Here is a 26,662-nt window from a genome sequence, read left to right as displayed (position 1 = left end):
TTGAAAGTTTCCTCTTTTGCCCTAATTCTGCTGTATTAGCCTCTTTTTCGAAAATTTTCCACCTAGGACATTTTTATCCCAACCCCCACCCCGCTTATTAACTTTTGCGATTTTTTCCAACCCCCCTGCTTATTCCAAATCCCCCGGCTATTAGGTACCCGAGAGTAGTTAGCCCTCACATAGCTAAAAATATGCAATTTTTCAGACGCGTAAAGGTAAAACCGAACAATACTGAGAGAGTAATGCTCAAACAATTTCAATTGATCGGATAGTGAGAAAACTGTGGGGATTCGATTTAAATTGAATTTAAAATTCCAGCCAATTCTAGGGTCAATCTCCTCTGGCTTTCAGTTTGTACAAGCTTCAACTGTTATCACCAGTGAAAACCGCCTGATGTTTACAGAGTCCTTTAAGATTGCACCGCCTAAAGAAGTGTGTACAGCATTTTCTCGAACAACCAGATTTTTCTAGAAATTCAGAGGGAAAATTGTACAATACAGTTTAGCCTCTACAACTCAAACATGCACGGGACACACAAATTTCTTCGAGTTAAGGAAATTTTGAGTTATGCAGTCAGGTTTATAAGGCAATTAACTGAATGGACTAGAGAACTTGTTTGAATTAAAGAGACATTCGAGTTACCCAGCTGACACACAACGTTTTTTCGACGTTTATCTAACGTTCACAACGTCCATATAACGTTAAATGAACGTTGAAACAACGTTGTGTGCCAGCTGGGTATACCTTATAGAAGTTCGAAGAAGACTTCGTTGTATTATGTAACCAAGAATAAACAAATCAATTTTTGAGAAGGTGGAAATGTATTTTGTAAATAAGCAAAAAATATATAAAGCGTAATAATAAATAAATACAAACAAAAAGGTAAAAGAAAAAATAAATGAAAAGTGTAACTAAAAATTCGATAACCAGTGAGATTAGGGGAGGGGAATGCATCCGAGTTTACTGATCATATTATGACGTAATGTGGAAACGGATAAGGCTTGTAAATGTCAATTGGACCATAAATCGTAATTTCGGTTAAAAACAACATAGGGAGATTATAAGTTAAATTATAACATTGGTTAATTAAATTCTATTATAAAATTACAAAATTTATATATGGATGAAGTTTTGTTTTTGATGAATGTTGGATTAGATTGTCATCTCTTTGGTCAAAATTTCCTCATCATCGTTATAAGTACATTGACTTTATCATCAAGCATCTCTCCTCAAGGATCACTGAATAAAAAAAATAAATGAATTAGTTGAAGTTCTTGAGCTGTATGGTCAATTTCTTTCGTATTAACTGTACTAGAATCATATGGAAACGTATTAGGAAAGGGTACTTCTGACAAATTCAGGATATGCAACATTGCAATGTCTTCCACGGACCCAACAGCTGATTGGTTGAAAGTGACGTATTGACTGATTTTACGTCACTTGCAACCAACCAGCTGTTAGGTCCGTGCCAGAAGACATTGCAGTGGTGCATATCATGAATACTAGGTTATACTGCGCATAGACATCTTCCCCAACCAAAAAGTTCTTGATTTTAAATAAAGGTATTATATCCATATTTTGTAAACATTATGCTGCTTTGGTCGGGTGACAACGAAAGATTTGGGTGCCCTAGTAGACTGGAGTCGTTTATAATGCGTGTAATACAGTAGTATAGGCTTTATATTATTGTACTAAAATTTATTACCTCTATAATGTTTTTGCTTTATTTCTACTTTGTCTGAATTAGTCGTTTAGCTTGCTAGACTAGTACCCCGGTAAATTTCTGGCCATTTTTTCGGCTTTTTTGGATAAGTTAGATAGGTTCAACTTATATAGTCTACTATTGTATTTAAAGATGTTTTGATAAAATAACAAACTTACGCTACTGCAGGTCTGACATCACAGCGGGGGCCACCGTATGGTGGGATGCAAGCACAGATATGGCTGAATGGACTGATAGTGTTACATTTACCGCAATTGTTACAATAGTCAGGGTTACGGAAGTTGCAACTCATCCACGATGCAGCTAAAATGGAACAAGTAAAACAAAATGAAGGAACTGTCCAACCATTATCCAAACAAAAAAATGAGGAGCGCTACCTAGCCTAAAGCCTGATTCCTGATCCGAAAACGACCAATTAAAGTGAAATAGTACTTACAATATCTTGTAATATCTGTTCTTTGGAATAGACTAAAAATGGCTAGGTCGTAAAAAAGATGTCACGGGACCCCAGGCTTGACCCTCTACTACAATGGGTGAACGTTAGATAAACGTTGAAACAACGTTGTGTGCCAGCTGGGTAAACTAAAGTCGATAAGCAGAATACAGTGAAGCCCTTATAACTCGGATATGCAAGGGGGAGCACAGACTTGTTCGAGTGAATGAAATTTCAAGTTATGGAGTAAGGTTTATGAGGCATTGTTATCTGAAGGAACCATAAAACTTGTTTGGGTTAAGGATACATTGGAGTTAAGAGACTCCACAGAAGAATAAAAATAGTATTAAAAGACTTACGCTTAACACAGATTGAACTTGCGCAGTCAGAGCATTTTTGTTCGAATTCCTTGACGTCAATGTTCTTATCAACGCTTGTACCACGTTGGTTAGCGCAATCATTGTCGTTCAATACGCCGGAAGTTGGGTTTCCTGGCGCCCAGTTATCCCAGGTGGAAGTTTGTGGTGCACCTATATAAAAAATAGTTTTGAATTTAACTTTCTCCGCACCGTTACCTTAATTAAGGATCCCTATATGCCAAAAGTACCCCCTTTCAATTTTGCCAAGGGAAAAATTGTATGGTTGCAAATATATACGATATATGAATTTTTACTGACGTAAAAGGAAAGCCAGTTTTCGGGCTATAAATTCTTATAGCCTGAAAATAAATGTATTTAACATACTCTAATCACTTCTTCGAGGCTATGTTTGATATTCAAAAATAAGTGGGACTGTTTCACTTTTATTTTACACTCACTCGAGTATTAATATTGTATTTCCTTAAACAAGCGCCAAGTTTTGAGGTGCGGTGCTCTTTAGAGGGAGGTGCTTATGGGAGGGAAACGCCCTTTTCAATTTTATTTCGCTTTTATGTGCGGCGCCCATTGGAGGGCGGCACTATACAAAGGAAACATTATATTAAAGGCTGTTACGTGCGGCGCCCATTGGAGGGCGGTACTAAAAAGGAAATATGGTAGTACAGGTTTTTTAACATAGGTCAGCGGTTTGACTTACCGTATCCTGGAACCCAGTTTCCTTCTGTGACAGCATCAGTCTTGGCAATTACGAATTGTTGTTGTTGAGCAAGGAAAGCGAGGTGAACGGCTGATTGACAGCTGTCTGGGGAAGCGACGTATGCGTTAAATAGTTTACAAGCATCGTGAGCTTGTGCTGGTGTTCGGCATGTTGGGTCGAATTTGGCGCACATGTGGTTGTTGATGAATTTAAAACCAGCGGAACAACGGTCTAAAAATAAATAAAATTAGATTCTTTAAATTCTTTATCATTGATTGATTAGCGATTGATTGATGAGTTGGTCTAAAATCAAAGTTAAAAGGAGTTTGAAAGGTTGAAATGAAATTTTGAGTTCTGAAGGTTAATCAAAACAGTCCCAGTTGCAGACGAAATTAATCAATACAGGATATTTTAAGTTTCTTCAACTGAAATAATCAAGTCCAGCCAATCCAAACCTTTCTTTGCTAAACACGCTTTTTTTTTTTTAAGAAACACACTTTAAAGAAACATGAGGCTCAGAATGCCTAAAAACTAAGAAATATCTAAGAAACATGCTGAGGCTAAGAAAATAACATTTTTTAATTCGTCTTTTTTAAGAACCGTCCGATCCAGCCTTCTATGAGGCTGATTACACGCTTTTTTTTTATAAGAATAGTGTACTTTGGTTGAGGGTGAGCATTATTCTTATTTTTCTATTGTTCTAAACAATAGGCCTATTGTTTTAAACCCGAAATCTCACCCTGATATTCTTATAGAAGTTATTCTTATAAAAGAAAAAGCGTGTATGTCAAAAAGTTTAGAAACATGTAAGAAGCATTTAAGGCTTAAAAGACCGATTTCTTAAGAAACATTGAGGCTGTTTGGTAAAACTAGTTTCTTAAACTAAAAAAAAAACATGTACAGGGTAAATATTTGTAGAAAAAAAGAGTCCAGAACCCCCTTACGAAAGTTGTGAGTTTAATTTGAAAAAATTGAACTTAGAGAGGAAAGTGAAAGGCCTTTTCTCTTACCTGGCATGATGAAAACGTCCAGGCTAACACCATTGTGAGAGTGTCCATTGAATGTGGAGGCTTGACAAACTGTGACGTGAGTAGAGTTCATATTCTAAAGGAGTGAAAAGATAAAAAATATAAAGTATCTTAGCTAATTAGCTAATTCAAAATCGAAAAGGAAATCTGAATCTGTGCGAATTATAGAAATAACACATACAGGTTTCACCTTGAAGCTGAGCCGTGAGTGAAAAAATGATAAGCGGCCCTTTGGCCATTAGCCTTAGTCTTTGACACACAACATTGTTCTAACGTTCACCGTTGAACGTCAGATGAACTTTGAACTAACGTCACGTTTCATTTCTAAAATAATTGGTAACGTACCTCGATCCAAGCGCTGTAGTCAGCGTTCTTTTCAATGCGCATGTGCGGGCGCCATCCAGTAAGATTGGCTCTCCACATGTGCGGCATCATCCAACTGGCAACAACTTCTTTCTTAGAACTGTCTTGTCCATGTCCCATGCTCATACCTATCACGGAGATAATAATTACATTGTGATGGAGATAAGAAACTCACGATACTTTAAATTTTCAAATTGCAAGAATGCGTTAAAAAGAATTAACAAAGCGACAGTGCAATGAAAAAGGGGTTATATTTTTTTAAAGTTGTCCATGACAATTAAAAGTGTTTACCACAAAACATAATCCACGAAATATAAACTAACCTTTCATCATTTCCGCTCTGTGCATATGATATTTTTTCATAGAGTCCATAGCACTGTATGGTTTGATACTGTGTTTTAAGGAGACGAGAGTAGTTGCCGAGTTGATTAAGTACATTCCAGCTGGCAAGTAAGCTTTAGTTTGACATTGTGCTTTATGTTCGAATCCTTGTTGCTTAGATGGTTTGAAATGAACTTTGTGGGAGAATCCGAAATCGTGAATCATGGATTTGTTGAAAAGAGTCCAGTGCTAAGGAGTTTAATGGGAAGAAATTAATAATTGAAACACTATTTGGTCTGTAGAGTGGACCTTGAATATTGAGGTTTTGAGGTTTTGAGCAAATTGTGATGGGATACTTCAGTAAAAATGTTAAATTGATGAGGTGACAAATTCATTGAAAGTTATTCATCAAATTGATTACTTGAGGAGTGAAAGAAGGTGACAAACTTTGTATTGCCAAAGTTGTTTGGACATTCTTATAACGTTGAATGAAAGTTATAGTCGTTAGATGGACGTTGATTGGACGTTAAAGTGAAGACAACTTACAACATGGATACCCTCGTGTTTTCCATCAAAGTTTTGTAATTCTCTCAAACAGATGTAAGAATCGTGAGTTTGTTCGTCGTATTCCAACCAGACGTTAACGGCGTCGCTTACGTCTTGCGCTTTCACGGTTTTCGTTTGTTCGACTGTCATCATAAAAGTGACACCGTCCATTTCCATCTAAAGAAAATATAATATTGGATAATGCAGTCAATACTTTTTATAAATAAAATGAGTAGTAGTATAGTGGCTGATGGCTTGAAAATTGATAAAAATGATCAAACAAGACAGGGTACTTTAGGCGTACAACCTTTCGCGAGCAGAAACTTTCACGATTTTCGCGAATTTTAGCCCTTTTCGCGATGTAGATGTCTTTGAAAATTCTTGAGAGGAGAATTCGCGAAAACTTGAATTTTCTACTTAAAATATACCTTATTCGCTTAATATCGCCTATACCTAAGTTTATGCTCGCGAAAATCTAGATCTTGCACTTTTTCGATCTCACAAAAGTTTCTGTTCGCGTTTGTACGTTTAAAGTAAGTGATGTGATACTAAATGTGAAAATGCGTGGGGTAATATTCCTAAACCCTTCATTAAGACTGAACTTGTGTATAAGGGAATATACGACTTTTCACTGGGAAACCCCATTTAATGAATTTACTTATTGTCAGGACAGGAAAAATAACAAGTTGAGTCTCCACAACGCAAGCACGCACGGGGAAATATTACACATAGTTGTGCGATTCAAGGAAACATTTGAGTTGTGGAGGTTCGAGTTAAGAAACTCACTCCACTGTAGCATATTCTATCTGAAGGGAACATGAGCCTCGTGGGAATTATGGAAGTTCGAGTTATAGAGGTTCGAGTCATAGAGGTTCGAGTTATAGAGGTTCGAGTTATAGAGGTTCGAGTTATAGAGGTTCGAGTCATAGAGGTTCGAGTCATAGAGGTTCGAGTTATAGAGGTTCGAGTTATAGAGGTTCCAGTTATAGAGGTCCAAGTTAAAGGGGTTCGAGTTATAGAGGTTCCAGTTATAGAGGTCCAAGTTAAAGGGGTTCGAGTTATAGAGGTTCCAGTCATAGAGGTTCCAGTCATAGAGGTTCGAGTTATAGAGGTTCCAGTTATAGAGGTTCCAGTTATAGAGGTCCAAGTTAAAGGGGTTCGAGTAATAGAGGTTCGAGTTATAGAGGTTCCAGTCATAGAAGTTCCAGTCATAGAGGTTCGAGTTATAGAGGTTCCAGTTATAGGGGTCCAAGTTAAAGGGGTTCGAGTTATAGAGGTTCGAGTTATAGAGGTTCGAGTTAAAGAGGTTCTAGTGTATAACTTACGCCACTTGTCAAGTTCAATTTCTTGACACCATATCCCATCAACATACGTTTGAACCATTCATGATGATGTTGTCCATACACTTGTGACATCAGATGAGCATCGTATCGCCAGCCATCTTGATCAACCTAGTATATCAAAAGGTAACATTTTGACGAAAAAATGAACCCACTAGACACTGGACTCATTTTAAAAATAATTTTGCTAAAACTGCTCTCAAAACCCTAAAAATCGAAATTTTGGAACAAAAAATATCATTAAAATATCCATCAAGCTTTTTCAATTTATGAATAACAAGTAGCTTCTTCCATCATTATGGAAGGATACATATATCGATTTGCGTAAAAAAATCGCCTATTCCAATTCCAATTTTTTCTTCCAAAACAAAAGATTTCGCAAACCTTTATAGCATCTCCAAAACTTGAAAGACCTTTATACAGTATTTCAATTAGCTCTGGTTAATTAATCTAGACGGAATGTCTGATAATAGAAATTTCCCATTTCAAAACTATATTGTTATTTGGACGGAAATAAATGTTAAATAATTCAGTTGGACAGAATTCCGTCTGCAGACGGGAGCTGAACACTGCATACAGACCATTTTCCATGCCTTTTTAGCGTCTGGTTATCAGAAGCTGCCCTTCAAGAATGGTGAAAAATAATGGTGAAAAAAGCCTTTTTTATGAAAAATAGGAGAAAAAATGCCCTTTTTGACGCCTAGTGGGCGCTGCTCTACATTTATAAAATTTGGCCTGTGGTATATATCAATTTATTCAACAAACCTTTCCGACATCTTGGAGACGGATCTGTGGGCAGACATCAGGGTGGAATGGTTCAGCTTCTTGCATTGGTTTACGTTCATGGAGTGGTACACAATGAGTCCCTGATTGCCAGTCTCCAACTTCCACACGGTGTGATTTGATCTGGAACAAAGAAACAAAAAAATTTTAGTAACACTTATAAAGTCAACACAATATCCAAAGATATTGACGGAAATATCATTTTTCGAACCAGGCTCAGACTGTAGAATTTTCAACGTTTTAAGAAAATTTGTTATTTAATAAATAGAACAAGTGCTGGAGAATGAAATGCTGACGACGAGAGGTAAGCTAGATTGATTCAATCAATAGTTTTAATCAGATGGGTGAACTTACACGTTTTTTTTTATAAGAACAAACTTTATAAGAACATAAGGCTTCCCCAAAAATTTAAGAACATTCTAAGAACATTCTAAGGCTTTGGAGACTTAAAAACATGCATTTTCTTAAGAAATTACATCAAAATGCTCAAAAAATGCTGAAAATAAGAACATTTTAAGAACATTTTTAGGCTTCAAATCCAAAAAACTAAGAACATCCGAAGGCTTCGAAAATTTTTGACGTTCTTATAAAAAAAAAACGTGTAAATTTAAATAAACACCATTAGTGTATCTTAGTTATTGCGGGTGGAACCGTTAGAATAAACCTTACCTCAGCCATTTCTCCTTGGTAAGCAAACCAATTAATGGTAGGTTGCATAGTACCATGAGAACGTCCAGGAAGCATAACACAGGCTTTGAATTTCTTTGGTGTAACTTCTTCTACCCATGAAGCTGATGGTTTTCCACTACCTGAGAGAAAAGATTTGAAGTGTGGAGAAATAATGGAGATGTGGAGAAAATCCAAGTTGAAGAAACCTAAAAGTGCTAAGATATCAATAAAGACTAGTCTTATATGTGTCAAGTAAAAGGGGATCGGTCTATATTAAAATTTGACCAAGAAATTTTATTAACGCCCAGGGCGTTTATTCAAAACAATAAACGGTATTATGGAAAAATATATAATTGTCACATGTTCCAAGGAATGGTCCCCTTACTGTGATAAATTAGTGTGGTATAAGCAACAGAAATTGACTGTCTAAATGAGAGAGACACACGACGTTTTTTCGACGTTTATCTAACGTTCACAACGTCCATATAACGTTAGGTGAACGTTAAAACAACGTTGCGTGCCAGCTGGGAATGAGAAAGAGAGACACACATACCAAGCCCATTATAAGCAGTAGAGATTTGGACATTAACTTTAGCATCTTTGTACCATACATGATCATCTGTGGAAACTGTACCACAATACAATCCATGACAGCTTGGTACAGCAGTCAATTGTTGACGACCGTGATTAAAAGTGTATTCTGGTAAAAAACAAATAAATTATTATACATGTTTTTCTATTACCTAAACAATGGCTCTATTGTTTAAAAACAATAGAATGCAAAGCATAATGCGAGCGTGATATAGGGAGAGACACTCGATTATAAAAAAAACATGTAGTATTTCTTCGAGAGACTTTGTCTATCGAACAAACGGTTCGATATCTATATCTATTGGTTTTAAGAAAATCATAAAAATTTACGGCCAGTCAAACAAATATACAGTAATAATGTGGAATTTTTGTTCTGATGATAAAACGGAGTCTCCATAACTTGAACACGCACGGGGAAATAAAACTCCAATTCGAGTTATTGAATAAAGTTTATAAGACATTGTTAGCCGAAGGGATCATGAAACTTGATCGAGTTAAGGAGGCATAAGAGTTATAAAGGTTCGAGTTAAAGAGACTCCAATGCATAATAGTGGCAGTCGTGAGATTCTTCCTAATGTGAGTGTAAATTCTGTTTCCGCTTTTTCCGGATATGCATAATACAATTGACTTTCTCTAAATCGATCCTCAAGGGGGTCAATAACTTTTTAAAAGAGAAAGATTCGAATGGGGGAAAGCATTTTATACCAGTAGCCTAACTGAGGAGGCTAATGTTTTATTTCGAATTATAGAAAGAGTCAAATTATAGAAAGAATCGAATTATAGAGAGTTTACTGTATATTAAACTTACTTTCACATTTTCCTTTGTGTGCATACACAAATTTGAATCCAGATTCGCATGACTGTTTCATCAATTCACACCGGTTTGGATATTCCTTCATATCTGAGCCGCAAACGACGTCATCTTCTGGTGCACATGATTTGATACATCCACAAATGGGTGAGCCGTCGGCTTGGTGGATGCATTCCGTGTTGGCTGGGCAAGTTAAAGTATTGCATTTGTCAGGAGCTGAAAAATAATAAATGAAAGAGTGCTCAACACAGTAAAATCAGGAGCGAATTAAATCATTGCAATGAATAAGTTTTCTTTCCCCTGGTTTGTGGCGTTGACGTCCCTCTAAAATCACGCCATTATGGATTTCATAAAAATGAACACACATACCTCCATAAATGATGTAATGAATTCGGACGTCCGTTTTTCGTGCGTTTTCAAGACCACGTCGATCGCGATAACATAAGGTGGCAATTTGTCCATTGTGATGCTGCAAAAGTAGATAGAAATTTTTAATTAATGTAAAGTCTTCCTGTAAAGTATACCATATTTGGTTTCAAAACTTTCAACTGTTTCTTGGAACATTTTTGGTTTCAATTCTTTTTTTGTTTGATTTTTACAAGGAGTGTAGATGAATTAAAAATAAGCTACAAAAAAACAAAAAGGTCAATGATGACTTACAGAAACCCAAGCGGTGACGGGTGATTCACAAATTTGTAAGTTTGGTTCTTCAGCTTGTACGAGGATTGATGGGCATGGCCAGTAAGCAGTTGGCAAGGTTACATTCTATGAAGTGAGATGGAAATAGATCAGGACTTGAAATATAGCATCTGACTTAGTATTTTGCAATAAAAGTCGTTAAATTAAAGTCAGCATTAAGGCGCTTTTAATAAACGGGGGGGGGGGGGCGAATTGCCGGGGGGGTTGGAAATTGTACTTCTGAAAACCCAAAAATAAGGTAAATGTAGGCTTAAATCAGGCTATATAGAGCAAAATAAGGGGCCGTCTCTTTGACAGCTGAAAACATTCTTAAAAATTAATTCGAAAATGTAATTCGAAAAATTAACAAGCGGGGGAGGGGGCGTTTATTTGGAACCTTTGAGTACTTCGCTGTAAATATAAATAAAATAAATAAAACTCGATACAATTTAGAAATCTAGCATTGTTATACATGTTTTTTTTATGAGCAAGTGTATGCCCCCAGGCTCGAGTATGCTTTAAGTTCTCAAAGCATCCAGGCATAGCATATGCTTATTATATGCTTATGAATTATTTTGCCTTTGATTCACCCAACCCAATTTTTTAAATAAAATCTCAGAAATTTTGTTAATATTCGATTCTAGATTTTTGGAGCAGTGGAATGTGGCTAGTCGTGGAAGTCTTTTTTTACTTTACCACTTCCTAACCTTTTTGAACAGAAAAAATATTTCAGGCTGGCGTATGTGCTTATGCTTAGGAAATCTACAAATCTGAGCCTTCATTTGCTTATAAGCGTTATGCTTATGAAAAAAACATGTATATTGAAAATCGACTTGTAACTAACACCTAATTCCTTGTTAAAATAACAACTCGGTGCAACTCGACCTTGAAATAAAGCAACTCGGTATAACTCGGTGCGTTAGTTACCTTGCAATAATAATCATTCAATCGTTCGTGGGTTGGCTGGAGGTCATTGGCAGGGAAATTGACAAAACTAGCTGCTGAGTAGTCATCAAGGATGATGTTGTTTGCTTGATTAGCAATGCCATACCAGAACTAAAAGAGAAAATGAATCAACTACATTAAGGGAACTTAATTTGACGAGAACTAATTTTGGCGAGCAGCAAAAAATCCTGAACATTAAGAAAACTTATTTTGACCAATAACAGGCTAATTCTGTTCGCCTTATTTTAAGCAATTTTAATGAAATTTAGAGGTTGTTTTGTCAAAAATACATAAAAAATAATTAATTTCAGAGAGAACTTATTTCGGTGAATGAGCAAAATAAATATACAATTTTGGCGAGTTTTGTCTAAACTCGCTTAACTCGCCAAAATTAGTTCTCACCAAAAAAAGTTCCGTTAATGCACAGACGGCTCTCTCTCATTCGATCCCAACATGAACAAAAATTTTCTTTGAATTATGGAATATCTCTACCAATTTCCCCAAGTTTCATATTCTATTGAAATTCGATTGTGTGGTTAAAGATATCGTAGTTCCAACTTACCAACTCATAATCATGATGATATCGTGCCCATGCGTGAAATTCTTGGACACAGACAACAGCACCACCATTAGTGATTCCTTTGGCAAACACCACCATGGCATCTTGAGCTGAATGATATCCATGTTTCAATCTTAAGGTGAATTTCATTACTGGCGCAGTAGAAAATGGCTATTGAGAAATAAAAATTAATGAAAATTATTTTGCATTCGAAACTTTACTGAAGATCCTAGAAATCCTAGAGGCAGTTTCTCAATTCTGCCCATCCTTAAGTTTCATATTTTACGTACACATAAAGAACGCTTTATAGGTGGGAACAACACAGATACCGTGATAAACACATTAAATATTCGAGTTGTACTTTGATAATACAATTCGGGTCAAAATGCATTGTGAATTTCTGTTATATCCTCGTTTCTAGAAATTTTAAGTTCGGGCGAGAAAGTCGATTTTGAGCTATTTGTTGAATTTAATCGAATATTTCAATTTGGAAGGGGTTTACAAACCTCCAGGCATTCTGAGCGTTATTGAACCATTTTTGAACTTTTGGATTCTCAGATCTTAAGCGTTCAAGCTAAAAATTAAAACTCTACCCTTCCAACCTAAGTTAGAGCGCTTCCAAATCGTCTGTGGTTATAATATTTCGTGGGAATTTCACTTTTTTCTCAAATATTATGACCTTGATTGTAGTATAAATTGAATTTTTAAACTGTACAATATTTCCGAAACGAAATGAAGCTATTCTATTGGTTGCATTCAAGTGTTACGTCACTTCTAACCAATAGAATAGCTTCATTCCGTTTCGGAGCGAAACGGAACCGTCACGTGCGAACATGGTCTTATTATCATAAAGACATATAAAGTCAACAAAAAAATTCATTTTTTACTTGTGGGAAGCTGAAGCTGAAACAGTGTTTATCGGCGGTGTAAGATTTGACATTATACAACTGTCCTTTCTCCATGTGTCCACTTTGCTCTATTGGACCTTGAGTGTAATTATATAATGCCACCCATTTGATTTTACCACCAGCTAACACGTGCTCGTGCCCAGGAACGGCTGCGGCGCATGCACGAACATATTGAGCTTCGACAGCTTCGACCCAGGTAACAACTGGTCGATAGTTGAGTGGAGTTCCATGGTATTCGAATTCGGTAAGGAATTGACGTGGCGCAATTCCAGCAGCACTAAAAAAGAGCAATATAAAAAGATTGTTATTATTGTACTATTATAGGGATAGCAGATGTAACATAAAACATTGAATATGCGCAGAGTTTACAGTCTTACAGCTGAGAAATATAGTGCACTATAAGGGTTGGGTAAAATAAGAGAAAATGCACTGAAAGGGTACCTTTTCAGCCATATTGAACTGGACTGTAAGGGTACGATTTTGAAAAGCAGATTTTGCGCGGCACATACCGTCGTTTCGAAATCAAGTGCCCGGGGAAAAACCTTTTAACGGAGCTTATTTCTTAGATGATAGTTAGCCTTATGAAGTTTATGTACCAAAAAACCTTTAAACTAGGACAAAATATGTAGGAAAAGGAACCGTGTGGGAAAAGCTGTGTTAATGGCTACTGTTCTCCAACTGAACCGAATTATCAATCTATATCCAGTTGACAAATAAAAAATCTTTATTAGGAAATTGTGATTTTTTCTTTCAAAGAAGATTTTAATCAATTCATGATATACACCGCTGGAGAGTCTTCTGAGAACGTAAACAATAGAAAAAGTGACGTATTGGGTGGAACAAAAACAGAAAAGTTGCATAATTTCGTGAAGTCATTGCAGTGGTGCATATCATGAATTTTAAGGTAAGAAGCAGTAAGAAGATATGATATGGTAGAAGTAGATTGAAGGGATAGGGACATTTAAAGAACATCCAAATGACATTAAAACAACATTCTGATGACGTTCACGTGACATTCAAATGATATTCAAGTATCAACAAACTTTGACTCACTCTTAATCAACGTGAACCTATTTATTTCAAACTCAGCACGACTCCTTTTATAAACACAACCTTATTTTAATCAATCTTGACATAAGAATTGGCATAAATTAACATGTCAATAATTAGTATAATTTATTTAACTATTCTTTCTTCTTTTAGCAAAGACTAGAAAAATGAGTAATTAGTAATTATCCACTTGCTATTAACCAAACTGTGTGTGGTTGAAAACCACGATTTTTTGATTCGCTGTGGATATTAAATTTATATCATATCTTGCAAAAAGGGCCACCGCATCTTTTCACCGATCATCGTAAAGGAAAATATTCTGATCCCTTACAAAGTACTACAAAAAAACCATGAGACTTTTCATGGGAAAAATAAGCCTTGATATTGCACAAACAACCGAGAGAATTTGAAACAAAAAGGGCCAATGAAATGGGCTGAAGTCAAACATTACAAATAAATATTTAATCTTAAATTAAGAACGGGAACATAAAACTTGAAGCGTAGCTTAAAAAAAGCGCTTTCCAGCTGGCACAACGTTGTTTTAACGCTTATCTAACGTTCATAACGTCCATATAACGTCAAATGAACGTCCTATAACGTGTATCACAAAGTGCTGAACAGTAAGTGTATACAAGGGACTTTTAATATGCTGTAGATTAATGATAAAAAAGGGCTGATCTCATACCTGAATTTGTTTTTGAGCCAGATATCAATACAACCGTCAGCTTCATCGTGATCGTGTTTGAATTCACTGCAGCCGTGATCACGTGAATCAATCACGTGAGCCGCCATGCTATCGTATTCTTTAGGTGGTGTAGGCTTTTGAACGGTCATTTGGGCGGGGATTGGCGAGGGTGGTGAGATATCAAAATTATGTGAATGATGGTGGTGAAGCTGTTGGTGATGCTCTTGCTCAGCTTCTGGGTTTCCATGGGAACCATGATCAGCACCCTGGCAAAAGCCTATGAAGAAACAAAAAATTCAATATCAGTTTTCGCTCGTTGAAAATTAATTCTAGGATCGTAGTATCGTAAAGAAGGCCTTCATTTGCATTAAGAAGTATTTAAAAAACCATTAAACGATTGGTTCATAAAAGTATCATTATGAAACACTAAAGAAGGAGAAGATATATTTCTGGGCTCTTGATAAAGGTCTAAAAATGAACAAGTTTAGAATTTGATCCTTTTAAGAATCATCTAGAAGTAATAAGTCAAGCAAGATCAGGCAAGTTAAGCTTTAGACATTAGAAAACATTCTTATGTGCATCAGGGTACCAAAGGCCTAGAAAAGGGGAAACGATATCGATTCATCGTGAAACACTAAAGATCAAATAAACAAGACCTGGGAAAAAACAATTCTATGGGACAAAGATGGCAAAAACCTGGAAAGTGTGAAATGCAGAAAAAAATCATAAAGAGTTATAAAGGGGGAGAGATGAAAGATGATTGACTTACCGAGGGCAGCCACGAAAAAAGCAGCACGAATGATATGCATCTTCTTGTCGTCTGTCACCAGAAAAGCAAACAAGAAAATCACTCGCGGTTAAAAAAAGATTCTTGCTATCAGTCTGTATGCGTGATGTAGTTACTCAACACAACACACAACTAACTGAAATAAACCTATCAAAAAATAAAGCAAAGTTCAGTCAAATTAAAGATGGCTGACTTTGGATGAGTAATTTGTCTCTTATCCCTTTCAACAATAAAAATTAGGGACACTCCTTTCAAAGTTGGGACAAAATAAGGTCTTTTGTTTTTGCATGATTAAACAAAATCTTTGTACATTTTTATAGACTTCAATTAAATTGATTTTGATTGTTGTTTTAAAATGGTTTTTGTTTATCTTGATGAAAGAATTCAATTGCATTCTTTGTTTAGGGTAAGCTCTGAGCAGCAAAAGGGTATTACTAAGGATGATGCAGTGTAGAGAGAGAGAGAGAGATAAAGAGAAGGGTATATTTTGGATATGAAAAGATTGACTCATTTAAAGACAAAAAGTGAGTAATTATCCCAAAGGTTTTATTCTATGGAGTTCATTGTTTTCATTGCTAGGTAAATGAATAGCAATACTAATCATTAGATTTTATAAATCCTTCTTTAAGAAAGATAACATGTTGACAAGATATCAAAAGAAATCAATTAACACATTAATTATCACTGACCAATTTAACAATCTAATTAATGGATTTCTTTTTTTTCTTATTCTTTCTTACATCCATTTTTTTTCTCTCTGCTGCGGATTTTAGGTACGACATGACAAAGATAAACCCCAGCTGGTTCACAACGTCATTTCAACGTTTTTCTAATATTCACAACATCCATATAACGTTAGATGAACGTTGAAACAACGTGTTGTGTGTCAGCTGGGACGTTTTTACAAGACCAATTTATATAATGGTACAAAGCTTTGAGACAAAAACATTGTAAGAATATCCCAAGACTTTTTGGACACTAAAACATGTATTTTCTAAGCAAATTACACCCAAAACTTTCATAGTATTTGGAGACTTGTAGCTTGAAAAGCTGAAAAAAATGCATTCTTCAATCTAATATTTCTGACATACTTATAAAAATATTTAATGTACAAGCTTTACAAGAGGATAAAGCTTTACAAGAGGATTAAACCCCCTGAGTTTCTTCTATAATTTAATGAATAGGAGGCATTGATCATAATCAAGACGTCCATTTGATGTTTTGAATATGTCTTAATTAAGATATCAGCAGCATAATAAATATACTGATATTCTTTTGGACATGCTTTGGCACTGATCATAATCAAGACGTTCATGTTCATTTGATGTTTTGAATATATGTCTTAATTAAGATGTTACCAGCATAATAAATTGCTGATATTCATTTGGACATGCTTTGTCAAAGTTGGTATTAGTAATCAAACGAGTTACAAGCATTAATATATTTTATGCTATTATTTCATTTTCTTTATTTCTTATTCAATTTACAAGACATTCCTTGGACACTCATGCTTATTATTACAATTCAACCATAAGCTCGTCCAAGTCTTAACATGCACAATCCGACTGAGCCTCAGTAACATTTTACAAATAAATCCAAAGATGACAGAAGAATAAGGGATATTTTCCCCTTCAAAAATAAAAAGAATATTTATTGCAAACATTTTGAGAAAATTGTTAATATTTTATTATTTTATCATTTATCAAAAAAAAAATAATTTCAAATACATTTTTATAAAAATTTCAGTTTTCAGTAGAACTTGGCTCATAGTTAAAGTTGTATTATCCATTCATTGGACAACAAACATCAAACTAAAACATTTCTATGTTATTGCCATTGTGTACTGTACTACTCTCTAGAAATTATCGAGAAAAACATAAATCCAGTTTCAATTTCATTTCAAATGAAACAACTAGTTGATCATGGCACAGAAATTGTCTTTAAAATCAGGTTGGACACTAAGAGCCAAATAAATAATGACTCACCAATGAAATTTAATACATGTCATGCCCTTTCCTTGTATAATATCTTGACAATTGCATCCTCTCAAGCAATAGCCTTTGCGAGGTTCAGAATGTTTTGGGCTTGAAGGACAGTTGGCATATCGATCATATTCCCTTCGAAAGCGAAAGCTCCCTGGAGAAGAAGGTGAAATGGAAAATTGATCTATTAAAAATTTCACGTCTTACATTATTAAATACCTTCAAAATTGTTCAAAGAAGAATAGAGGTTCTAGATTATAGAAAGCTTTAACAGGTAAAACATTTTTGCGAGGATTATATTTCGCATTCGAATTTTGCCTTTTTCGCAATATATAATCCCTCGCAAAAAATTTCAAAATCTCATCTCTCGCTAAATTCGCAAAATGTAATCCTCGCGAAAATTAAGTTTGTTTAAGCTAAAAATTCTTTCAGCTAAGAAACTCTCTTGAATGTGTCTCCATTACTTGAATGTCTCTATAATTCGAATAAATTTTCATTCCTCGTAGCCGTTCGAGTTATGGAGACTCTACTGTACACACTAAATCTCGTAATCAAACTAACGAAAAATGTGAAAATCTGCAAAAAATTTTCCAATTCGCGAAAATAAGTCCAGCGAAAATTAAATTATTTCGCGAGGGAAGCTGTCTCGCGAAAAGGGGAGATTTTTTAAGAGAAAATTGGAAAAGGGTGGGGAAAATTGGATAAGTGTCATCTAGTGGGATGAAAAAGGGAGGATAAAAAAGTTGTTTTTCATATTCAAAACGGGGGGCAGCCTGTCAGGACAGTATGCGGTTTTTCCTACCTTCCCAGTAAGTTGGTGTGCATCGAATGCTTTGACCAATCTTTCAGCATAATCGATTCGTTCTTCAGTAGGTGCAAAAGCTTTGTTTACAACGTCTATTTGTGCTGGATGAATGATCTGCTTTCCTAAAAAATGTTTGAAGGATTAGGTTTTTTAACATGAGATGAATAAATTTGAAATGTATATGACAACTCAGCAAGAAAGCGTTTGCTGTCAAAACCATGCTTTCGTACAAGGTAAAAAATTTTGCAAAATATTTTTAAATTATAATAAACTAAAATACACTACAGAAGAAATCGTCAGCGTTTGGGCATCAACAGATGATGAGAAATAATTCATTTTGTAAAACAGGCAATCAAACTTTATTAGCTACTAGTGCTAGGTACAGATTTGTACACCTTTTTTGACTTTAAAGAAAATACATTAAAAATATTAACAAATCGGTTCAGTCTTGGTATGGTTTTTAAAGCGATCTAGTAGCGATGAAATTTTACATTTCGAGTATAGTTTTGATCTTTAATCGAGAGTCATACATAAAGCGAGAAAATTGGACAGTCACAAATAAACTAGACTAGAGTGTTATATTCTGACTGAACTTTGCTTACTGATGCTTTTGATGACACTAAGTCCAGCGAAGTAGACTAGAGGATTTCGCCATCTTGGAATTTTTCATTTTTACTTTTCAAAAATTATATGAAAATAATAAAACAACAAATTTCATTCTAAAACTCCATAAAAGTTTATGAAACTATAAAAAAAACATAAATACCTACCAAATTTGAAAAAAATGGTCTTTTGGGTGTAGTTTGGTGTTTCTTTTTCTCCAAAAAGGGACTGGGTATGGTGGTATGGATTTGCTACCACCGCAAGCAACGCCAAAAAATTGAGTCAGCTAATAATACGGAGCCACTTATCAGCACCATCCAGTCTATCTAATAGCTATAAGTGGCTCCAGGGCTACAAAGAAATACACCGGCCGCTTTGGTTAGAATGTCCATTAAACCCGCTTATGTTTATAATTTGCAGACAAAAGTTAAAAGGCAAACCTGTAAAACCCATTTTGGCTCCATCTGATGATTGCCTTTCAAGACCTTCTTGATCTAAAGATTGGATGAAAAATAAAATGAGACACAACATCACTATGATAACTTTTCTGCACCGATTATTGCTGGCTGCTGCATCACCATTGTGATGTTGTTTTTGGAGGGTTCAGTATCAACCCAAAAATGTATACCACGTCCTTTTGATTTGATGTGTATGAAATGTATTAAAATAATGATACTTGGAATAAAAGTACTGTACTACGTTGGGATATCAATTTTGTGAAAAACTTGACATAATGGGAGTATTTATTTAAATTGTAGATATGTGCTACTGTACGCCATTCATTTAATCTCAGAATTTTGTAAAAAATAAATTTTTCCCTCAATTGAATAAATTGTTCGTAAATGTCAAGAATCAATTCCAGAAATATTTTCATAAAACCATCTTTCGAGGTACAGAAAGTACAGACAATGTTCATTAATTGAGGAACAACCCTTGAAGGAGGTAAAGTGCGTATAAAAACGCCCTACTTTGCACTGGCATAAATGATCCATTAAATTAGCTTTATGTACCTTTGAAGTTGATGTAAACCATATCAATAGCTTGTAGACCAAACCCTTTGACATGCATAATAAAATTTTGGCGTGCAAAAAGTAATTCGATGGCTGACTCCGTCCTTGTGCCACCTAGTATGTAAAACATTATAAAAATTACAACATTTACTAAAAAACAAAGACAAATAATATTAACACAAAGCTTTAGAATGTGTCATTTGGTTTTCATTAGTTTAACTGGATGTACCAACAAAAGTTCAGCTCCCTGCCTGGCCCAAGAAAGATTTAAGATAAAAAATTTGTGTAAACCTAAATCCAAGTCAGTTGAGATATTGTAGATTTTAATGTGAGGAATGACCATGAAATTTTCACTCAAATTTACACAAGTATGAAACTTGGGCACTTCCAGAAAATCTTTCTACATGGGGGTGAAGGATATATTGGATATTTTGTTACCCATAATCAGAGCAAGTTTTCCCCTAAAACAAGTCAAATTTTTCAGATTTTTCACTACACCGGTGAGATCTGTTGTCCAGGGCAGTCCAGGGGGGGGGGTAAGATCTTGAATAGCCCCTTACAACAAAGTTTACAGTTCTTACCAATACTAGCTAAAAAATCATCTGAACCAAATACAAAAGCTTCGAATTGTAAATTCTTATCTGGTATCAAACATTCTTCCAAGATTCCACGCAGATTCATCATTCCAATTGGAGTTTCTGTTTGACAAATCACTTTTAATGGTGATTGGTTGGTGTGGTTTTTCATAAGATCATTCACTTTTGATTTAAACTAAAAAGGAAAAATTAATTTTTTATTCATTTTGTTGAGAAAAAAATAAAACCAAAAATATATTTATATTCGATTCATTTATATATAACACTGCAACCATTGAATTCAAGTCATGCAATCTCTAACTACTAGTGCGCCATTTTGTATTCTGTTCTGGATCCCAGTGTTCTCAATGTTTTGAAATTGAAACGTTTGAGTGATTGAAAACTGAGCTTATTGTGCGCAAGGAAAGGTAAAAAAGAATTGATACTCACCCATACTAATTGATCTCTTTCTTCAATTTTGGGAACCATCAAAGCTTTGGGCAAGGTTTCAGAAGAAAAAACTGCTTTAATATCTTCAGCAGCATATTCTGTGTCGATACCATTGATCCTCACAGCAGATTCACTCCGACCAAAATCTAACGTTGGTAGCAATCTACAAATATTGTCTCTGCATTCAGCCTAGAATGGAAAAGGAAAAGGCAAGGGTCTGTTAGGAAATTCGTTGCATTTTTGTGCATCCGATATGTACCTGAACTTTGCAATAGACCAACTATCTTTTGGTGAACAACATTATTTATTATTGTTGAAAGTTTGAGAAAATTTCAAGGGATTCTCTCCTCATAAGCTGGCATCAATAGTTGTTTTCCATTCCCTTTTTTACAAAATTTTACTTTCCAGAGGGTTCTATCCCCAAATTTCCATAGGGGGGAAAGGGGTTGGTAAAACAGTTGGTCAATACCCTTATTCACACTAGCAGTCTAGACTTACACTTCTATATCAGGATTAGAAACTAGACTGCAACAATACAATGCTGACAAGTTAACACTTCACATTAACAAGCAATCCCTGTGAGAGATTTATATCAAAATCTGCAACAAAAACAAAAGTGATTTCTTCTACTGATAGCTTCCTGGCGCTCCTTCGCAGTCAGTTAGGGAAACCATCCAGGATCCTGCCATTCTATCAGCCAGCAAAAACTGAATGACACTTGTAAACTTAAGTTTCTTACCATTTTCCATCGAAAACAATCAAAAACACTACTGCTTCCCAAAGCCGGAGACCAAAGCAAATGATCTTTCTTGATGAGGGCGCCCTTTTGGATCTATTGTTAACTCATTTAAAATGGTGTTACGGAGTTACGGAATGACGAAGGCGCCCTTTGCTTTGAGGGTGGTAACGCCAAAACGCCCAATATGACCAGCCAACAGAAGGCGAGTTTGTTGCCGCGCGAGTTACGTCATGCACTCCACCGTAGCGAAAGCGCAAACGACATTTCACAATTATAAGAATATATTATGTGCTTAATTCTATTTAACTTTGAGAGCTTCATGGAAGATGAAGAAGTAGAAAGATGAAAAATGCACTGGTTAATTTTTTTTAAATAGGTGTGTTCTATCATTGTTGAAAGTTGAAGAAATTTCTACCAACGCATAATTTTTTTACAGCCAATTAAAGGCACAGTCTGCTTATACTTACTATGTTTGCTATATCATCTAGGCAAAAAACATTAAAAAAAGACACAAACACAATTTTTTTATGAGTGTGGTTATGATTTTTTTGATTGCGGCCGCGTACAGGAACTTGCCAAATGTTCCTAACTGGCAGTTGTTTATCAAATTTCCACCAATGAGATTGCCACATTTCACACGGCCCTTCTTTTTGGCGCTCGTGGCCTATCAGTGCCTTGCATGACGGGTGGCTTCAAAATCTCACCCTTCATACCGTGAGTGGTCCTAAATCCGACAGCCCTGCCTAAATCCGATGGGGTCTTTCAAAGATACAAACTAAAATAAAAACAAACCTTTCGCTGTGGCGCAATGAAGATACTGAAGTGTCAACTAAACTGAGAGATTTGATACACCGAACTAATTGAACCAAATAAAAATAATTGCTTCTTATAAAAAAAATAATTTTTTATTACAAAATTGTTAATGTTTTAAACACGAGCAATCGATTCAGAATAATAATGAAGGTAATTATTTTACAACTCACACTAGTCATGATCTTGTTAGATGTTTTGTTTCGAAAGTTATTGTAATAGTTTATCGTTCAACTTGGAGAGGGAATGTTTGTAAACATTGAATATTTTTCATAGCAGTTATTTGGGGGTCGGATTTAGGCAGGGCTGTCGGATTTAGGACCACTCACAATATATTTGTTTCGATCCGTGATCCTAAGGCTAAGGCTTTTTCTCATCATCAATTTTCTGAAGAAAGTGGGAATTTGAGTTAGATTGTCAACAAAGTGCTGTAAAAAATCATTGAATCCAGGCGTCCGCGCTTGATAGGATCGATCATCGGAACGGCTCGATGACGGATCGATATGTGATCGATGGATTACTTATCGATCCGGATAGGAGATCGATGGAAGATTCAGCCATTAAAAAGTCTTGAGTATCGATCCTCCGTTGATCCATTATCGAGCTAGTATTTCAATCGAGTATATCGATTCGTCATCGATCGTTAATCGATTCGTCATCGATCGTTAATCGATTCGTCATCGATCATTAATCGATTCGTCATCGATCGTTAATCGATTCGTCATCGATTCGTCATCGATTGTTAATCGTTAATCTCGATCGCTCGATCGTTAATCGATTCGTCATCGATCGTTAATCGATTATGCATCGATTATGCATCTATAATGTATCGATCATGTATCGATCATACATCGAGCCCGTACGTCGCATCAAAATAAGAAAGCCTTAAGTCCATTTTTTCAAAAATTGAGTTATGACCATACCGATGGTTTACGCCCCATTTTTTATCGAATTTTTGGCTTAAATCCATCAAAAACCAACCTAAAGTGGCCTAATTTTAAGTTTTTTGAAAAATAAGAATTTTTATTTTTGAAATTTTCTCAAGTTAAGAAAGTCTTAAGTCCATTGTCATTTTAGTTGGACTTTAGGACCTTTTAGATTAAGGTTTTAGTTAAAAGGTTCAAAAAAGTTAAGAAAGTTTAAAGCAAGAAAGTCTTAAGTCCATTTTGGAGTTAAGACACTTTTTCACTGGAAATTTTTCAAATTTTCAGTTTTAATCAAGGAAATTTACATAGAAAAAAAGGTTTAAGTCCATTCTCGAAAAACATGCTATGAAGAAGCATTCATATCTCCGCAATGGTATAAGTGACAATGTTGATACTTTAGAACTTGAAAGATCTTTCTTCATTTATATTCATATCAAAAAAGCAGCTAGCTAACCCAACATGGTCAAAAGTGGCAGCCATTTCAAACCTTTAAACTTGATTTTCTCAAAACTACAAAAATGGACTTAAGGCTTTCTTATTTTGATGCGACGAAATCCTCAAATAAGCTTATTTAATTTTTCAGGCTCTAATGTTGAAAGTTTCCCCGACCTTTTCCCAGAGCTTTCTTAAGCTAAGGGGACACGGAAACAATTTTTGTGCAATTGCAACAAAAACAAATTGTCGCAATCGCAATGAAATTTTACACCGTGTCGTATAGGCCTAGCACACGAAACAAAATCATAAAAATGAAATCAAAGCAACTCCACCATTTTGAACTCATGTCTTGCGTGTTAAAAATGAGAAGATTATGTCATAATTTGTTTTGAGTTGTATAAAAGAATTTGATTGGCTAAATGAAAAAAATGTTTCAAGGAATCTTCTCAAGGAGAGGGGACACAAGGGTTTTTGTATAATTCTCATTTGCAACATGAAAATTTTGTTGCAGAAACAAAAATAAAATTCAAATCGATTTGAATTTTATTTTTGCTTCAGCAACAAAAACTTTGAGCGAAAAAAGTTGCCAATCAAGGAGATTTAACGTGGGGACACAGTGAAACACATTTATGCGATTGCAACAAAAAAATGTTTTTGTTGCAATCGCATAAAAATTGTTTCCGTGTCCCCTTAGCTTTAGCGTGTCGAAAGAAAATTTCTACATCGGGTGCCAGACAAGTACCGATAAGTAAATCCGGTTTGACGCCATTAGATCGATATGGATCGATTAATCAATATAAAAAAACGGTCGATATTTTGATTGGATCGATAGAGGTGTCGATAGGTAATCGATAGGTGTCGATAGGTAATCGATAGGTGTCGATAGGTAAACGATAGCGAGAAAGATCGATTAATATTAGAGCTCGATTTCTAGAAAGAGTCGATAGGGTCGATAAGATCGATAAAAGATCGATGATAGATCGATGATAGATCGATAACTAATCATAAACTTAAAAAAACTTGACTATCGATCCTCTATCGATCTCCTATCATATCCGGATCGATAAGTACCGTAGAGTCGTCTAATCTCGACATACGTCTTGCAATCTAGACACCGGATCTGTAAAATAATCAAAACAAACCTTGAATGAAATTCTTGGTATCATTCTTATCGAACAAGTTCATCCATTAAACTAGAAGTTCAGTAAACATTGCCATCCTTTCAATTAAAATAAACAGCCAAATTATAAGCTGTTTTACACAACACACGAAACGCATGCAAACTTCCTCGTAACTTTCTCGTGTCCATCATTAAAATTTTACAACTTTATTACGCTTCAAGTCACGTGATAAAAATAATTCGCGGGCTTAGTCGACCTGGTTTCCATCTCCTTTTTATTTATTGCAAGCACACGCTCTAGGCGCTAGGAGGCCGCGTTAAACTTCTAGACGCCGCACCTAGCACACCCGGTCCCTTTTCAAATTCATAAGGAAACCGGGTTCTTTTAATTATTTTCGGTTCACGGTAAAAAGGTCTACTAAAAAATTCCTCGCGTGCAAAATGTTGTTGTGATTTCGGCATCTTCGTTGAAAGCATGCTAATTAGTTTTTTAGTGATTACTACATCGTTAAAGTGTTCTTTTCAAATATAAGTAATAACAGTTCACATTTCTCATATTATATTAACAATCTGTGACGTAGATAGAGAGAGAGAACAATTTAGTGATTGATTGATAACTTTGGTATGTATTTGTTTATGTTTGATTTTTGATTTCGAAGACCAGCCTACAGCTATGTCGAGATTGCAAGACGTATGTCGATATTAAACGACTCTACGGTAATCCATCGATCACATATTGATCCGTCATCGAGCCGTTCCGATGATCGATCCTATCGAGCGCGGACGCCTGGTTGAATAAAAGATGAACTTTAATTTTTAAATTTTTTTCAATTTGAAGAATTGGTGCAAAAAAGTGAAACAAATATAAATTTGAGGCCAGGCGACTCTCAAAAAAAAATTCACCCCATCGACATCGATTTCTGGAAACAAACATTTTCTAATTTTGGCGCAAGTAAAAAAATCTGCAAAATGTTAATAGGTCAGTGTGAGCTGCAATTTCAGGGAAATAGCATCCGACGATGTAGGGATCTCAGTGGGTGTCTTCTCACCCATAGATCTTTTTCTTGGGAAGTTGTTCCTTTATTTAAATTTGGAGGTTGACATTGTTCAAACTTTTCATACAGGCCATATTTTAGAATACCGATTGGTTAATTTCGGAACGGCTTCAACTCAAGAAAGTCACAATGGCAGATAATTTAAAAGTTTCTGATGATGAGGAAACGTGTGGAATTTGTTAATGTCGATGGCTTGTTTTGATTCTGTAAAGAGAAAAGAATAACACAGGTATTCACTGAAGATTGCCATCTTGGATGGCATGAAACTTTGAGTATGAAATTAACTGCCTTTGATGCAAGAGTTACCGTGAAGTCGGGCAACTTGCATCATCAGTGGAGGCAAAAAACATGCATAGCCCTGAACATCTACCTCAATCACAGTATTTACAAGAAACAGAACTCAAGATTCAAGCAAAAAACAGGAGCTGTAATTAACTATTAATTAATAGTTTTAATATTATTAATTGTTAATACGTTAATAATAAAAGTTAACGAAAAGCTAACCTTTTTTGATTGAGCAACTCCATCTTCACAATCTAGGACAACAACATCAGCATCTAAACCAGATGCCTTTTGTACTTTCTTGTTTTCATCTCCAGGAACATATAAAAGAGAACGTCGAGGTTTAAATCCTGCAATCGATGATGAATAACGAATAATCTTGACTTGAGCTACTTTTTTCAAAATCGAAAGTGAAAGATTTGCCGCCATCTTGCCGTCATTTCGAAGAATTTACTACCTGAATACAGACCGAAACTTCGGAATTTCGGACATCGGGCTACATCTATTCTCTGGGTTTTTCTTGGGCAAATGAACACTTTCTTAAAAAAGAATTAGGTTTGAAGGCAGGTAAAAATA

The 26,662-nt window shown here is 35.4% G+C and overlaps 2 protein-coding genes across 3 annotated transcripts; both read right to left on the bottom strand.

The window, feature by feature from the left end:
* Window positions 1–745: 745 nt before the first annotated feature.
* LOC136816547 (uncharacterized) lies at window positions 746–15,506 on the bottom strand. 2 transcript variants are annotated; one of them, XR_010847936.1, is made up of 20 exons: window positions 15,277–15,465; window positions 14,508–14,784; window positions 12,752–13,049; window positions 11,868–12,035; window positions 11,288–11,416; window positions 10,343–10,447; window positions 10,052–10,151; window positions 9,680–9,898; window positions 8,834–8,980; window positions 8,281–8,420; window positions 7,594–7,734; window positions 6,814–6,939; window positions 5,489–5,665; window positions 4,945–5,191; window positions 4,604–4,749; window positions 4,241–4,334; window positions 3,231–3,461; window positions 2,516–2,686; window positions 1,734–2,026; window positions 746–1,454 (listed from the first exon to the last, which is right to left on the bottom strand). XR_010847936.1 is itself a non-coding variant. In XM_067072889.1 (20 exons), the coding sequence occupies exons 1-20, from the start codon at window positions 15,314–15,316 to the stop codon at window positions 1,230–1,232; spliced, it is 3,111 nt and encodes a 1,036-aa protein (XP_066928990.1). In that variant the 5' UTR covers window positions 15,317–15,506; the 3' UTR covers window positions 746–1,229. The 2 variants fall into 2 exon arrangements, 1 of the variants encoding a protein (XP_066928990.1); XM_067072889.1 differs by having other exon boundaries at window positions 746–1,239; window positions 1,882–2,026; window positions 15,277–15,506.
* Window positions 15,507–16,960: 1,454 nt separating this feature from the next.
* Window positions 16,961–26,600, bottom strand: LOC136816546 (citramalyl-CoA lyase, mitochondrial-like). The gene is made up of 7 exons (XM_067072888.1): window positions 26,309–26,600; window positions 20,720–20,908; window positions 20,276–20,465; window positions 19,695–19,808; window positions 19,125–19,178; window positions 18,079–18,203; window positions 16,961–17,430 (listed from the first exon to the last, which is right to left on the bottom strand). The coding sequence occupies exons 1-7, from the start codon at window positions 26,513–26,515 to the stop codon at window positions 17,341–17,343; spliced, it is 969 nt and encodes a 322-aa protein (XP_066928989.1). The 5' UTR covers window positions 26,516–26,600; the 3' UTR covers window positions 16,961–17,340.
* Window positions 26,601–26,662: the final 62 nt, after the last annotated feature.

The sequence above is a fragment of the Clytia hemisphaerica genome, unplaced genomic scaffold (assembly GCF_902728285.1).
Source record: "Clytia hemisphaerica strain Z4C2 unplaced genomic scaffold, Clytia hemisphaerica genome assembly, whole genome shotgun sequence".
Lineage (NCBI taxonomy): Eukaryota > Metazoa > Cnidaria > Hydrozoa > Leptothecata > Clytiidae > Clytia > Clytia hemisphaerica.
This window is presented reverse-complemented; position numbering and strand designations above follow the sequence as displayed.

Bases quoted from the DNA above. Each gene is read 5' to 3' on its own strand.
- LOC136816547 (XM_067072889.1), bottom strand. From the start codon at position 15,316: ATGCATATCATTCGTGCTGCTTTTTTCGTGGCTGCCCTCG. The intron at 10,152-10,342 runs GTAAGTCATCAT...CTACTTTTGCAG, and splicing joins CCGTCACCGCTTGGGTTTCT to CATCACAATGGACAAATTGC. The intron at 9,899-10,051 runs GTATGTGTGTTC...ATTATTTTTCAG, and splicing joins TCATTACATCATTTATGGAG to CTCCTGACAAATGCAATACT.
- LOC136816546 (XM_067072888.1), bottom strand. From the start codon at position 26,515: ATGGCGGCAAATCTTTCACTTTCGATTTTGAAAAAAGTAGCTCAAGTC. The intron at 20,909-26,308 runs GTTAGCTTTTCG...TTTCCATTCTAG, and splicing joins GAGTTGCTCAATCAAAAAAG to GCTGAATGCAGAGACAATAT. The intron at 18,204-19,124 runs GTTTGCCTTTTA...AACATTTTTTAG, and splicing joins AGCCAAAATGGGTTTTACAG to GAAAGCAGATCATTCATCCA.